This window comes from Condylura cristata, unplaced genomic scaffold, assembly GCF_000260355.1.
Source record: "Condylura cristata isolate star-nosed mole 26May11 unplaced genomic scaffold, ConCri1.0 scaffold00010, whole genome shotgun sequence".
NCBI classification, from domain to species: domain Eukaryota; kingdom Metazoa; phylum Chordata; class Mammalia; order Eulipotyphla; family Talpidae; genus Condylura; species Condylura cristata.
Genome location: NW_004567111.1, coordinates 38,130,737 through 38,146,640, shown reverse-complemented (window position 1 = coordinate 38,146,640; position 15,904 = coordinate 38,130,737). Strand labels below are relative to the sequence as shown.

Below are 15,904 nucleotides of genomic sequence, written 5' to 3'. Positions count from 1 at the left end.
CTTAACATTCAAAATAAGAGAAGTTAGAAACTCACCAAATAAAAAAATTAGGAGCCAGATCTTTGTAAAGATAAGTAAAAAAGGAATAATGCTTATTTCAAAGGAAAAAGTTTAGAAGGCTAAGACTACAAATGGAGGAAAAGTATGTGTCACTTGGTAGGATTTGATAATTGTATAGTATGGGAATAATTAACAGTGAATTTTAAACAGGTTTTCATTTCATATTGTATAATTACCATGTTTTTAACTGGTGCAATCTGCAAATGTATTTTTTTTATATTGTTAAAACGAATTATTCCAGTTGTTAAACATTGTTAAAAAGTAATCACACGTTTTATGCAAAGATATAGTTGGTGTGACTTATTTCTTTGTCTGGAACCTCAGTGTAGATTTGCCCATATGTCTGACTACTGATACTGGAAATTTGCTGGCGGCATCAGTTTTCTTCTCCACTTGGGTATGTTTGCACAGGTAGTACAGATTTTTTGTTTTCACAGCCTGAATTTTTTTTTCTTATTTTGGGCGTGGGGGATATTGAGAGAGAGATACAGGGTGTTAGGTGTGCTTGCTCTTGATAGGCTGTCATTTCTTTTGGGCTTTGCTGACTGAACAAAGACATAAACATATATACGTTAACTGGTATATAATGGAAATATTAATATTTATTTAATATACATATTTCTAATAACCACCTGTATTTATATTTGAGCTAAATACGAATTCTTACCTTTCCAACTCTCATTCATTACCACAATTTTTTTTCTCTCAAATGCCCTTTCCTTACCTTGTGGTAACTCTTGAATAGATCTTGACCGAGATCTTTTTATAAAAACTAACTTTATTGTGATACAATTCCAAAAATCGTTTCGGGATTCAGCCATATTGTGACTCCTGTCAGTTCCTTTTATTGATGACTGGTGTTATATGGCTGTAAAAACTTTGTTACCCATTTCCCAGTTGACAAACATCAGGATTGTTTATAGTTTTGGCTATTACAAATAAAGCTGCAATGAACACTTTGTGTGGACATGCTTTTTTTTTTTTCTTTTAAAGATTTATTTATTTGTGCATACAGAATTGGGGTACAGGCCAGAGGCTCAGGGGTGGTGAGAGGCTTCACCAGAGACAGAGTGGGGAACAGAACAGGCAGATCAACGAAGTACACTGCTGAGGGGAGCAGTGGGCGGGTCAGAAGAGGTCTGCCATACCATGTGGTCACCTCTGGTGCAGGCGGGAATTGAACTCATGCAGAAGCAGCTTTAGATTCTCAGTGCTGTGTTTTAACCCGCTGCACCACCAGGGAGGGCCTGTGTGGACATGCTTTTTGTGGATAAGTACTTTGCAATAGAATTGCTGGGTGATATGTATAGTTATTAATTATAAACATTACTAAACAGTTTTCTAAAGTGGTGGTTCCATTTTACCTTTTCATCCATTGTGTGAGTTTCATTTTCTCTATTCTTGCTAAATCTTAGTCTTTTTCATTTTAGTCATTCTAGTGGGTATATGCTGATTTTTAATTTAAGATTAGTGATGTTGAGCATCTTGTCACTGTTTATTGGGAAGTTTTTACTACAAAGTAACCTTTTTGTCTTAGGACAGATTGTGGTTTTTAATGTGTTCTGAATACCAGTCCTTTGTAAGATAATATGTATTGCAAATATTTTGTCTGTGTGACATCCCTTTTCATTGTGGTTTCTTTCTGTGTTGCTTTGACATAACCTCAATAGTTTTTGATAGTCTTTTCATTTCTGTTAATATGTTCCCAGCTTACTGTGTATATCTGATACACTTTACTTGTAATCAGCTGTTTCCCCCTACCCCGATATCTTTAATGGGAGGTGGCATTATAAGACCATTACGTAGATGTTTATTGCCTATAGATTAGTCATTGCTTTTAGGATTTTTTGTTGGGCATGCTTAGGAAATTCAGTTGTATCTTCTCTGTAAAAGCATACAAACATGAGTTCAAATACTTCAGATTTAGAATTGCAGGACTTTTGATTTTTATATTTCATAGATATATCACTTTTCTCTTAGACTGAAAGTTTGTTTCTGTTAATGTTACTCATTTGCATGAACTTAAGTTTAATAATTCCAGAGTAATAAACAGTAGTATTAATAAAAACATGTTACTGAGATTGTGGAGAACAATTTGAGATTCTCTGTGTAGTTCTTAGGTAAATCAGTTTTTGAGTCTGTTAGGTCTATATAATCAAGTTACTGTATTTTAAACAATGTGAAGCAATTTTTTTGTGGTTAAATCACACAGTTGTTAAATGGTTAGGTTGACTGATTTCATTTTGCTATGTTTTAGAGATTTTTTTATATCTTTAGATAAGTACATATAGATACAGTAGACACTTGAACAACATGAAGGTTAAGGTGCCAATCCTGTAAAGTTAAAAATACAGGCATAACTTTTGGCTTTGACATAATTTAACTCTTAGTAGCCTGCTGTTGACTGATAGCATAAACAGTTGATACACATTTATTTTTTATGGTATACACTGTATTCTTACAGTCAGGTAAACTGAGAAAAGAAAATGTCATGAAAATCAAATGTATTTTATAAAGGTCTTCGTCCTCATCACCTTCACGTTGAGTAGAAAGAGGAGGAGGAAGAGGAAAGTTTGAAAAAATCTGCATATACGTGGATCTACACAGTTCAAAGGTGTGTTGTTCAAGCGTCAATTGTATATATGCACACATACATATATGTGTTCTTGAATGTGTGTGTATATATGAACAAATTAGTATTTATGTAGAGGTATATTTTTTAGAAAGAGTAGCACACTATGTATACATTTTTTCTGATTTTTGCTTCTTTGTAGAACAATATATCCACAAGGCCATTAAGAATAATATGCAGAGGTATTTTTTATGCCTTTTTTATATTTACATAGTACTTCATTGTGTGAATGTACCATACATCATTTGGCCGCTCTTTGAATGCCAAGCATTTAGGGTGTTTCCATCTTTCTTTACTGCATATAGAACTACAGTTAATAGCTTTGTGCATTTAAAGTATTTTTCAGCATATCTTAGGGCTAAATAAATTTGTATAATGGAATTGTCAAAGGTAAATGTTTATGTATTCCTAGTTCTTCTCTGCATCATTCAAATCTGGTAACTTTTTCTTAAAATCTGTGACCCTACATTGACACATCATTCCATAGTTTATATTAGAATTTACTGTTGGTGATACACATTCTGTGCGATTGGGCAGATGTACAATGACATGTGTCCACCATTATAGTATAATATGGAATAGTTCCACTACCTTAAAAATCCTCTGTCCCCGTTAATCTTTTCCTCTCCCATATCTGCTGGTAACCACTGGGTCCTTTTAATGTGCCCACTTTCACCTTTTCCAGAATTGCCATTCAGTTAGAATTATACTATGTAGTCCTTTTCGGTTGACTTACCTCACTTAGTCATAAATTATTTAAGATTCTGCCATGCTTGTTTATAGTGTGATGGGTCTTTTTTTTTTTTAATGCAGAATAATACTTCAATATCTGATGTACCACTATTTATTGAAGTACATTCGGATTGCTTCCAAGTTGAGGCGGTTATCGTAAAACTGTTATAAACATCCACGTGTTGTTTTTTGTATGGATGCGTTTTTACCTCTTTTGGTTACATATCAAGTTCTTGTTCTGAGTCTCCACTAACTTCTGATATTAATGTTCCAGATTTTGACTATGGTAATTGGTGTGTCGGAGTATTTAATTATAACTTTATTGGCATTTCTGTGATGACATGTTAATCATGTTTTTATATATTATTTGCCACCTGTACATCTTTGGTAAGGTTTTATTCAGAACTTTTGCCCATTTTATAATCAGGCTGGTGGTTTCTTATTACTGAATTTTAGGCTTCTTTGTGTATTTTAGGTATAATCTTTTATCAGGTGTGTCTTTTTGCAGATATTTTTCCTCAGATGTGGTTTGTCTTATTCTCTGGACAGTATCATTCATAGAATAGTAGTTTATAGTTTTAATGAAGACCACTTCATCATGGATTGTGCCTTTGATATTTTTCCTAAAAAATTCTAGTTGTTTAGGGACCTCCCTGGTGGCACAGTGGGCTGAAGCACAGCACTAAGAAGAAACTAAAGCCACGTTAGCACGAGTTTGATCCCCGCCCAGGAGGTGACCCACATGGCACAGCAGACCTCTCCTGACCTTCCCACTGCTGCCCTCAGCAGTGTACTTTGTCAGTAGGCCTGTTCTGCTCCCCACTCTGTCTCTGGTGAGTCCTCTCACCCTCTCCTCCCCCCATACTGACGGACCTCTGGCCTATAGCCCAGTTCTGTATGCATAAATAAATCTTAAAAAAAAAAAATCGTAGTCATTTAGGCACATCTTCAGACAACTAGCAACAACAAATGTTGGCGAGGATGTGGTGAAAAAGGAACTCTCCTGCACTGCTGGTGGAAATGCAAACTAGTACAACCACTATGGAAAACTGTTTGGAGGTTCCTCAGACTGCTAAACATGGAGCTTCCCTACGACCCTGCAATCCCACTCCTAGGTATCTACTCAGAAGACACAAAAACACTGATTCAAAGAGATACCTGCACCCTCATGTTTATTGTTGCTTTTTTCACAAATGGAAAGACATGGAAACAGCCCAAATGCCCAAAAATGGATGACTGGATTAAAAAGATGTGGTACATATACAGAATGGAATATTACTCAGCAACCAAAAAAAAAAGAAACACTTGTCTTTTGCAGCAACATGGATGGAGCTGGAATCGATCATGCTGAGTGAAGTAAGCTAGAAAGAAAAGGGAAAATACCGGATGGTTTCTCTCATAGCAGGAATGTAATGGAACAGGAGAGAAAATAATGATAATAATGAACAGCTATAGACCAGAGACATTTTGTGGAGGTGGAATGGAGAATGGGATCAAAAACAGCAGGGGGAGGGAAGTACACTCGACTGTGGTGATGGCACATGGGTGATTTGGTGATGGGAAGCCCAAGGGGATTGCAACTGAGATGGAAAAAATGCACAAAAATATGTAAAAATAAGCTATTATAAAATTTTAAAAAATTATAGTCATTTAGATATTTTGTTATCTCTTGCACATTTTTTAGTTTTGAATTTTACACTTGTGTTTGTAATCTATTTTGAGTAGATTTTTTATGAAGGCTTGTGTCTAGTGGTTTTTTTTTTTCTTTTGACATTTGGATATTCATTCACTTTTAACACCATTTGTTGAAAAGTCCTTTGTCAAAGGTTAGTTACCTTCATGTAGTTTTTTTTCCTGGGTTTTTCATTATTTGTGCTTTCACTGTATTTGTTATTGTAGTTTTATTAGTTAAACTTGACTTTGTGTAGTGCCAGACCTCCAAATTTGTACTGAGTGCTTGAATATTGTCTTAATCTGTTCTGGGTCTTTTGCCTCCCTATACAAACTTTAGAATCAGTTTGCTAATACCCAGATTTAATTTTTGGAATTTAATTGGGAATACAATGAATGTATAGGTTTGGTTGGGAAGAATGATGCCATGACAAATTGTGTCTTCCTATGCGTAAACATGGAATCTTTTTAATCTTTGGTTTTTCTTTCATCTGAGTCTTGTAATTTTCTTAGAGATTTTATAAATATTTTGTTACATTTATGACTATGTATTTAAATTGAAGGGTGCTTTTATTTACTTTTTTAAAATTGCTTTTGCAAATTTACCCAGTACAATGTTGAAAATCAATGACGAGAGGGAACATCTTTACTTTGTTCCTGATGTTTCGGTTTCTCACCATTAAGTATTTTGTTATTTGTAGGTTTCTGTAGCCATTCTTTATCAAGTTGAGGAAACTCACCTGTTTATAGTTCACCAAGAGGTTTTATTGTGAATGTGTATTGGAGTTTGTCAAGTGCTTTTTCTGTGTGTATATTGGTAGGATCATGAGAGTTCTTTTATTTGTTGACATGATGGTATTAATTTTCAAATATCGAAACAGATTTGTATACTGGGATAAAACCCTTTTGATTGTAGTGTATAATTCTTTTATACATTGTTGAATTTAACTTAGCATTTTATTCAGGATTTTTGCATCTGTGTTCATGAGAGACATGAAGTAAGTCTAAAAGTGTAAGGTCATTATATTATGCATTTATCCTGAATGAGTCAGGAAGCATTCCATATGCATTTCTCATCTGAAAGAGTATAGAGAATTGATACAGTAATGTCTTTGTTAAATAGTTGTGATTCATTCATGAGTGAATTTTATCATGAATTCATACATCTGAGCCAGGTACTTTCTATTTTCAAAGGTTATTAATTATTCAATTTATCTAGCAAATACAGGCCTAGTCAGAGTTAGCTTTTGGTTTCATTCAGTTTTCTGTTTTCATTCATTTCGTACTTATTTTTGCTATAATTTTATTCTTCTAGATACTTTAGATTTAATTAGCTTTATTTCTAAGGTGGTGGCTTTTGTTTTTAAAGATTTATTTATGCATACAAGCACGGTGTTGTAGGCCATGAATGTGGGGATTTACAGGATTCACCAGAGACAGTGGAAAGCAGAGCAGGAGGATTGACTGAAATAGAAAGCTAATGGGAGCAGCAGGCAGGACAGGAGAGGTCAGCTGCACCATGTGGTTTAGCTCCCTGGCATAGGATCCAGCTCATGCTGCAGTGTCTGGCCATAGCTTGATAGCATTGAGACTTGCCCTGTGGCTTACATTTTTGAAATTTGATTTTTATTTTCCCACTACATTATATGCATTTAATGCTGCATCCTGAAAATTGTAATGTTTTCATTTATTCTGTAATATTTTAAATATTGCTCTTGAGGTTTCTTCTTTGATCTATAAGTTAATTAGAATTGTATTGTTTAATCTCTCTATATGTTGGGACCTTTCAGTGTTCTTTTGTTACTGGTTGCTAGTTTAATTGCATTGTGGTCAGTTTTAAAAGCGTATTTTTGTGACCCAGCATGTGATCTATCTTGTTGAATGCTCCATGTGAGCATGAAAAGAATGTTTATTCTGTCATTGAATGAAGTAGTCTGTGGGTGATAGTTATATCCAGTTGATTTGATGAAACTATATTCTTACTGATTTTCTGCCTGCTGAATCTATCCACTTCTGATAGAGGGTTCTGAAGGCTGCAGTTTGAATAATGGATTGTGACTTTTTAACTTAGTTATCATTTTTACCTCCATATTTAATACTCTCTTGTTGTCCTTGGTAACTTTCCTTCTTGTGAAGTCCGCTCTGTCTGAAATTAATGTAACTACTCTCTCTTTTATTTGCTTAATATTTTTCTTCATCCTTTTACTTCTAATATATGTGTCTTTATAGTCAGATAAAGTTAGTTTCTTAATCCATTTCAATAATCTCTGGGTTTTTAATCCGTGCTTTGAGTAAATTGATGCTGGTAAATGAATACTGTGTGCCTATTCTTTATGTGTTGCCCCCCTCCCTTTTTTTTGGTCCTCCACTGTTTTTTGCTTCCTGTAATTTGAACATTTTTAGTCTGTTCTCTTCTCTCTGAGTTGTACGTGTTATTTTTAATGATTGCCATCGAGTTTCCAGTTTACATTTACAACTGACTCAAGTCTACTTTCAAATAACTCTGTAGTGCTTTGCCGGTAGCCCAAATACCATCCAATAACAAGTGTTTTACTTTGGAATATTTAAGTGGTATTGCTGTTCCAGTTTTTAGAGGTTTAGAAAAATTCCCATGTGAAACTGATTTTGGCTTTATTACTATGAGTAACATATTTAGACTAGTGATGGTAAAATTTATATAGCTATGTTAAAATGGATATTAGTAAAAGGGTAATGTCATTAAATAATTGAGTCTTTGACTTATGTTTTGTTATATTTTTTATCAATTTCAAAGGAAGTTTCTGCAAGTGATTATGGAAAGATATAAGGAAATTCCGTTTAAGGGGTGAAAATATATATGATAATGAATGGAAGAGGTAGTAGTAGATTTTTCCCTCTTTTCATCTTTGTCTCATCAAATACATATCAGTACTCCTCCCAGTCATTCAAGCAAAAACCCATGTTAGTGTTATAAACGTGATCTCAGGCAAAAGCTGTCACAAGTATGGCATAGTTGACCTGACAATAGTTGTAGATAAGTCCAAGGGGAATTGAACTTTATATTTTAAAAAAGTAGGCCAACTTTGATAAGATTGTTCAAGAACTAATGGTACTTCCTCTTAGCACTATTTATTCGCTCTGTATTCTTGAATGTCCCACTACTATAAAAGGTCTTGCATAAGTGGCGACAGACACGTTGAATGTAATGCTGCTTTCTCAAGAATGCAAAATTGATAATAAAAAAGAATTTAATAGCACATGAAAACTGGTGCTGACTTTGAGACTTTTAAAACTATAATCAGACTAAGCTGGGAGCATAGCTGTAAAGAGAATTGGTGAATTGAGAAGGTGGAACTGAAGAATTTATCCAGAATATAGTACAGTAAGACAAGGTTATAGAAGTGGTAAAGGGATTTAAAAATGTGGGGAAAATCTAGTGTACATATGCTTGGAATCCCAGGAAAAAATATAATGTGTGTGAGGCAACAATGAAATCAGTAGTGACTGAGAATCCAAACACATTCCACATTCTTAAAATACCTTGTCCCTAGTGTATTGGTTAAAAATTTTATATTCAACATGTACATATTCCAGGGTGGTGATTACTTTAGAATATGTAATTGTCATTGGATATGCTTCTAAATAATACAGTTGCTTTTAAGAGAAGTAAGATGGCCAGCAATTCTATTGAAGTTATATAGGATGGTGAAATAGAAGACATGGTACATGAGACAAGTAATTCTAGACCCCTTTTTATTTGAGTATGATAAGAGAAAGGAGAAAATAACTGACAAATAAATGACATGATAGACAAATTACAGTATTGAAGTGGAGAAATGAGAAAATAGGACATTAAAACAACCTGAGGTTATAAGCTCCTGAGGATAGCATCAGTTCGATTAAAAAAATAGACTACTCATAGCAGGAGTATAATGGACCAGGCGAGAAAATAACAAAAATAATGAACAACCATATACCAGAGACATTTTGCGGGGGTGGAATGGGGATCAAAAACGGGGCGGGGGAGGGGGGGAAGTGCACGGGATTTTGGTGATGGCACACGGGTGACATGGTGATGGGAAACCCACGGGGATTACAATTGAGATGAAAAAAAAATGTACAAAATGATGTAAAAATAAACTGTTATAAAAAAATAACTACTCAAGTTATATAATTCAAGTATATGGAGTAAATGTTAAGGAATATTTAAACAAATTAAGAATGAGAGCTGACATTTCTGCTTCTGAAGCTATTAAAAATCTGTTGCAGATTTTGGTTTTTGCAGCATTAGTACTAAGTTTGTAGCTTCAGGTTTCATGATGCTTTAGTAGAATAATATAGGAGTAATTTGAAGGTGAGTTTTCTATAAATTTTTGATCTGTTGTGTACTGGTTTATATTGTTGTGTACTGGTTTATATTTATACTGAGTTTAATCTATAAAACATTCAGTGTGTATATGGAATATAAAATAGTTTTTCAGTAATGATACACAGAATTCATTTGAAGAATGAAAATAAGTTTTATTTCTTTTTTACCTTTTGTCTTTTGTATAAATAAGAGCTCATTTGTCTTATTTTTCTTCTTTTTCTTTCTCTTTTTTTTTTTTGACCATACACCATTTTTCCATGGCTATTTCTACTCTTGTATAATCTTTAAATGATTTGTCAGTCTAGTTTGTGTTGTATGCCTGTTACTAATTCTTTCAACATGAATTCATACTTAAATTTAGGGAAAATTATATGTACTAGTGTTCTTTTAATGGGAGGAGAGGGAAGGCTTTGAATTAAATTAATTTATATTTTAAGCAGTCATATTTCATGTCTGGTAATGTTCAGAAAGAATTTTCAGCATGTAATATTCTTGTGGATTAGTGCATTAATAGAGTGAAATACTCTGGTGTAAAATACAAATTATGTGACACTGGTTACATTATCTTCTTACTAAATAAACTGTGGTTTGTAGTATTTAGGTAATAGACTGTTATAAGCTATATAAGTTACATATATATGTTATATGTTATATATATTATATATAACTATATAAGTTATAGTATTGTCCCATTTTGTCTATAGACTACTATTCCACTGGAATAACAAACAACTGATTTTTCATGGCCATCTAAAGACTAATTTTCTATTACAGCTACCATTTTGGTTTCATCAAGTGGGGGATTTTTTTTTTTTTAAGCAGTAATACAATTAAATGTGTTTGGATCTGTCTGTAGGAAAAATGCAGCAATGTTATTTGATAAATGTTAGACCAGCAGTTTTGAGAGGATTGTGAATGATGCCGCCCTTTATTAGTCATTCATTAGTCACTTCCAAACTCCATTGTTGTTTTATACATTTAAAACTATTTCACTGTGGTTTTTCACATATAAATGTAGTATTTAATAGACTATCAAATGCCTCTAAAGTATTTGGTTTACATTGTGTATTTTTAAGTTTCAGGTACTCCTTATACTTACCAAGTAACATTTTTAGGAAAATGGATTAGAGCATAAGCTCTTTATTGTGGTGCTTCTCTAGAACTTGTCACTTCTGTTTTAGTGGTAAATGATTACTTACAAACTGGCAGATCAATCATGTTAGAAATGATCTGTAACAGTGAAAACCTCATAGTTTTTTCAAATAATGGTAACAGTTATGTGTGTCTGTGTGTACTTTTTAGAAAGAATCTTCAAGAGGGAGACATAGGGAAAAAGAAGACATAAAAATCACTAAGGAGAGGACTCCAGAAAGTGAAGAAGAAAATGTAGAATGGGAAACCAATAGAGATGGTGAGTTTTTAGATTTTTGTTTCTGTTCACCTTATTAATTATTCAGTTTATAGAGATGTGAACTTAAAACATTTTCAATCTAGATTTTACTGTTGAGAATTGTCTTATTGACTTGTTTTCATCTTATTGAATAGTAAGGGAGAAAATGAGGCATAGTAGCAGCACGATGACTAAGGGAACTATTTAATGCTGTCCCAACTCTTAAAAATACAGCATTACAAATCTTGATTATTCAAGATGGGTAGTTGCTAACCATTCATCAATACTGAAGGATTAACTTAACTAGGCAGATGTCTTTTTATTTCAATTTTTTATTAAAAAATTCTGAAATATATTTGGGTACTTTAAAAATTCCCTATTCACTTTATAATAATCCATGGAAATTGCTGAAAATAACAGAATTTTTTAAAAAACCTAAGTTAATTTTCTCCTCTTTCATAGTAGTCAAATCCTCCCCTTAAATATAGTCAGTCCCGGCCCTCCCTGGTGGCGCAGCGGGTTAAAGCACTGCACTGAAAAGCTAAAAGCCACTTCCACATGAGTTCGATTCCCGCCTGCCCCGGAGGTGACCACATGGCGTGGCAGACCTCTCCTGACCCGCCCGCTGCTCCCCTCAGCAGTGTGCTTCCTCGATCTGCCTGTTCTGCTCCCCACTCTGTCTCTGGTGAAGCCTCTCGCCGCCCCTGAGCCTCTGGCCTGTACCCCAGTTCTGTATGTACAAATAAAATAAATCTTTAAAAAAAAAAAAATATAGTCAGTCCCTTCGTTTCTCCCTTTCTTTCTACTGTGTAGAGATGCTGAAACTCCTCATCCATAAACTGCCTCAATTTCTGCCACCACACCTGAAATTAACATTTTATTTACACCTAACTGATTTTACTTCCCATTTGTTCTGTGTAAATTTCCTTCCTGCTGGATGAGGTTCTCTTCCTCTATATTCTGGATCTGATTTCCATCTTTACAGTTTTGTTCATTCACTATACATTTTCTTTTATACCTTTAACATTTATCTTGACATATTTTTTTTCTTCCCATATTTAAACCATCAATCTACTTATCACCCTTTGCAACTAAATTCTTAAAGGAATTCTGTATCTTACTATCTACACCTTCTACTTAATCGTCTGGCTCAAATTCTATTAAAATTGTTATTCAGTGTCACTTAAAACCTTCCTTTTCGTTTATTAAACATAAATGGACTTGTTTCTCTGTTCTGTAACCTTTCTGCAGCATATACATTCCAAGAGTCCCTAACTATTCCTTTGACTTTCTTCTGTCATTCTTTGAGTTTTCTGCCTTACTGTTCACTCTTCATTTTCCTATACACACTTTATATTCTGTCTATTCCACATATGTTGATCCTCAAGACTTTACACTTGTCAAAATTATCTTATTACAAGAGCCTTTTGTATAAGAACATATTTTAAAGGGTGATTAAATGTTTTTAATACTTTCACATACAAAATATTCACCTGGCCATTTCTTATGTTTTTCACTTGATTTCAACTCTCAGGTTTTGGCCATTGTAAATCTGTGGTTTAAAAATTACCTTTTGATGGAATGTTGAAGCTTGGTAATTAGTCACTTTAATTAAAAGATACACTAAACTGGTTTAATAGACATAACTTCTGCATTTTCCATCTACAGTAGATAATTATTTAGCAAAGTCCAGAAAAAAATAGTATTTCTAAAATTCTTGGTCTCAGGACTTTTTTTGTTTTTTTTTTTTTTTAAAGATCCCCCCAAAGAACTTCTGTCTTTGAGGATTATCTGTTCCAGTAGTTTATTAGAAATTGAGATATGTTTTCAGTGTCTGTTGATTTGTTTAACAATTACAATAATAAGCCCAACATGTACTTATGAAAAATAACTGTTCTGCAAGTCAGAAGTAAATATTATGGGGCATTGGCAATGTTTTTTCATGTTTTTGCTTATTTTTTTTTATTTTGCAGACAATCCAACTTTATTTTTTTAATTTATAACAGTTTATTTTTACATGATTTTGTACATATTTTTTTTCAATTGTAATCCCCGCGGGTTTCCCATCACTAAGTCACCCATGTTTTGCTTATGTCCAACTTGAGTAGCACACATCTATATTTTCATATTTGCTTCATGTTTTGTTCTGTAAGCACTAGTCTATACTCATGAGAGGATGATTAAACCAGACAAACAACATATTTCAGAAACACTTTTAATCTTCTGGAGCTCCCAAAATTTGTTCAGGGACTCCCGAGAGTCCTCAAACTACTCTGAGAAATCACTTATCTTCTAAGACTTCTGCTTGCCTTCCTGTTGTTAGTCTCCTTCCTACTTTGAATTTGTCCTCTGAACACCATTAATATCTCTGTATCAATGACTGATAACCAGAGCTCTCAGGTTGAGCTCTAGAAATTGAAGCATTTTCAGTTGGCTATCTCTCCCTGAGTTTTGTATCTCCCTGAGTTTTGTATGCTGACTGTGTTCCTAAAAGGCAGGGTCATCATTGATACCCCTTCTTTCCTTCCATGTACACATTTACAGAGTTCTGGCATTTCTAGCTACTGAATTGCTTTCTGTACCATCCACTTCTCTGTATTACTATACATAATTCTTTTCTTAAGATTTACTTTATAAATACTCTATTAATAAAGCACTTAATCTCATGACTTGCTTATATATAGTCTTAGCACTTTGTCTTCCACTTGAAAGCTAGGATTATCTTTTTAAAAGGTGCTGAAGTGTTTTGTGTATTCACTAAAATATAATATACTACAGAGGAATGTATAATTCATGTGCATGAATCGTAACTTTCACAAACTGAAATAGATCTGCATAACTAGCAAACAACTCAGTAAAAAAACAGTTACTATTATGCAAGCCCTCGTGTGTTCCCTTTCCAGTCACTGTCACCCAGCCTCTACTACTTAAAGGTAAACAATTGATCTGATTTTTAATATCATTGATTAGTTTTTTCAGTTTTGAATTCTATGTAAATGGAATTCATAGCAGGTATGCTATGTGGGTGTGACTTAAAAATACTTGTTATTGCACATAGTTGTAGTTCATTTACTTACTGCTATATAATACTTGATTATAACTTACTGCATAATATCCATTCTTTTGTTGATAAATGAGTAATTTCTACTTTGGGGCAAATAGGAGTAAGGTGCTGTTACTATGCATTTCCTAATATCTTACGAAGTTGAGAATTTATTCATGTTTGGTGACCATTGTACAATCAGTTTGCAAACTGTCTACTCCAAGTTGTTGCCAATTCTTTTATTGTGGTGACATTTCTGTATATATTTTGGCTATAAGATCTTTATTAGACATATTGCATGTGTCTTCTACTACTTTGTGTGTTGCAGAATACCCTTTGAAGAAAGTTGGTTCATTTCTTTTCCCTGTGTAAAATTTTCTGATTTCCCATTGCCTTCAAGATCATGTACAAGTACAAATTCTAACTGTGCTTATAGAACTTCTAATTATGTGGTTGCTCCCCATATTTCTAGTCTCCCTCCACATAGCTCTGTCTTTGATTCCTTAGACATTGCTCATTTGTTAAGGATCAGTTATCTTGAAGGTGGGTATAGCCTTTAAAAATCAAATGTAGAACCCTGAATCTGTAAAAGACTAGATTGTATAAAATTTTAATATTTCTGTATAAGTAAATATACGTTAAAAATAGGTTGATAGACATATTTGACATGTGGAGCACATGTGAGTATACAGTAAAAATACCATGTAAACATATATAGTATTATATGTATATGTGTGTGTTTATATGTGTACACACTTGTATGATATATATACACATATACTATTAAACATACACATACATAATGAACTTTTACAGATATGTCAGAAAAAGATAGTCTATTTCAAAAACGGGCAAGAAAAGATAGTTGGATAATTCACAGAAGAAATTGAAATGATCAATAAATGCTCCGGCTTATTATAGGGAAATATCAAGAAAATAAAAGAGATAGCATTTTTCAGCTGTCAACTTGGCACAAATGAAAAATATTAGTGCTATCAAAAGTTTACATTGCTAAAGCTGTTTTGGAATGTAATTCAACAGGATTAAAAATTACCGCTTGTCCACTAAATTTAGTTTGAGAAATCTGTCCTAAAGAAATATTTGCATTTGTGAACCAATGCAGTTAACAAATTGTTCGTTGAAATTTGGTTTATAAAAACAATCTTAAGTGTCTTATCAAAAGTAAGTGGTTAAATAAATTATATTTATATGTTTCTATGATGAAGTGCTTTGTAGAGTTTAACATGATGGTGGCTATCAACCTTTATGTATGACATGCAGGCTCTTTCTTTAAGACCATGTGGGCAGCTTTTGCCCCATTATAAAGGGAAGAAACATGAATGCTTATTTCTAAGCATAATAAACTATTACTATTATTATTCCTGCAGTAAGACAGGAAACAGGAGGACTATAATGGGACTTTCATGTTTTACTTTGTTTATTCTTAAGAATTGGTTAATACTGAAATTTAATTTAGTGAGTATATATATTAAAGATAAATGGAAGTGCTCAAATTGTTTTTAAGTCTTACACATTATACTGTTGTAGATAAGAATGTAAATATCTATGATTATTTTCATTTGATAAATTACTAGAAGTGAAATTATTTTACTAAAGGATGTGAATGTTCTTAAGGCCTTTACCCATCTTGGCAAATTATTTCCTTGTATAGACATACTAGTTTATGCTGCTACCACTAGAAAATAAACATACCTTCTCCTTGTACCTTTACAAAAACCGGTATTATAATTGGGGAAGTGGTATGGCTGTTTAATACATGAAAAAAGGCATACTTACATATCATTTGCAATTTTTTTTTTTTTAAAGATTTATTTGTGCCTACAAAACTAGGTGTTAGGGCAGTGAGAGAATTCACCAGAGACAGAGTAGGGAGCAGAACGGGCAGATCGATGAAGTATGCTGCTGAGCGGGCTGGTCAGGAGAGTAGCAGGTCAGGAGAGGTATGCCACACCCTATGGATCACCTCCAGGGCAGGCAGGGATTGAACTCTTGCTGAAGTGGCTTTAG

At 33.5% G+C, this 15,904-nt stretch overlaps 1 protein-coding gene across 1 annotated transcript in view; it reads left to right on the top strand.

Moving 5' to 3' along the window:
• Nucleotides 1-15,904, top strand: part of ZC3H13 (zinc finger CCCH-type containing 13) — a 71,684-nt gene that overhangs the window by 11,963 nt on the left and 43,817 nt on the right. Inside the window, exon 5 of the mRNA XM_004680144.2 lies at nucleotides 10,746-10,854. Coding sequence (XP_004680201.1) covers nucleotides 10,746-10,854 — 109 coding nt within the window. The remainder of the gene's footprint in view (nucleotides 1-10,745; nucleotides 10,855-15,904) is intronic.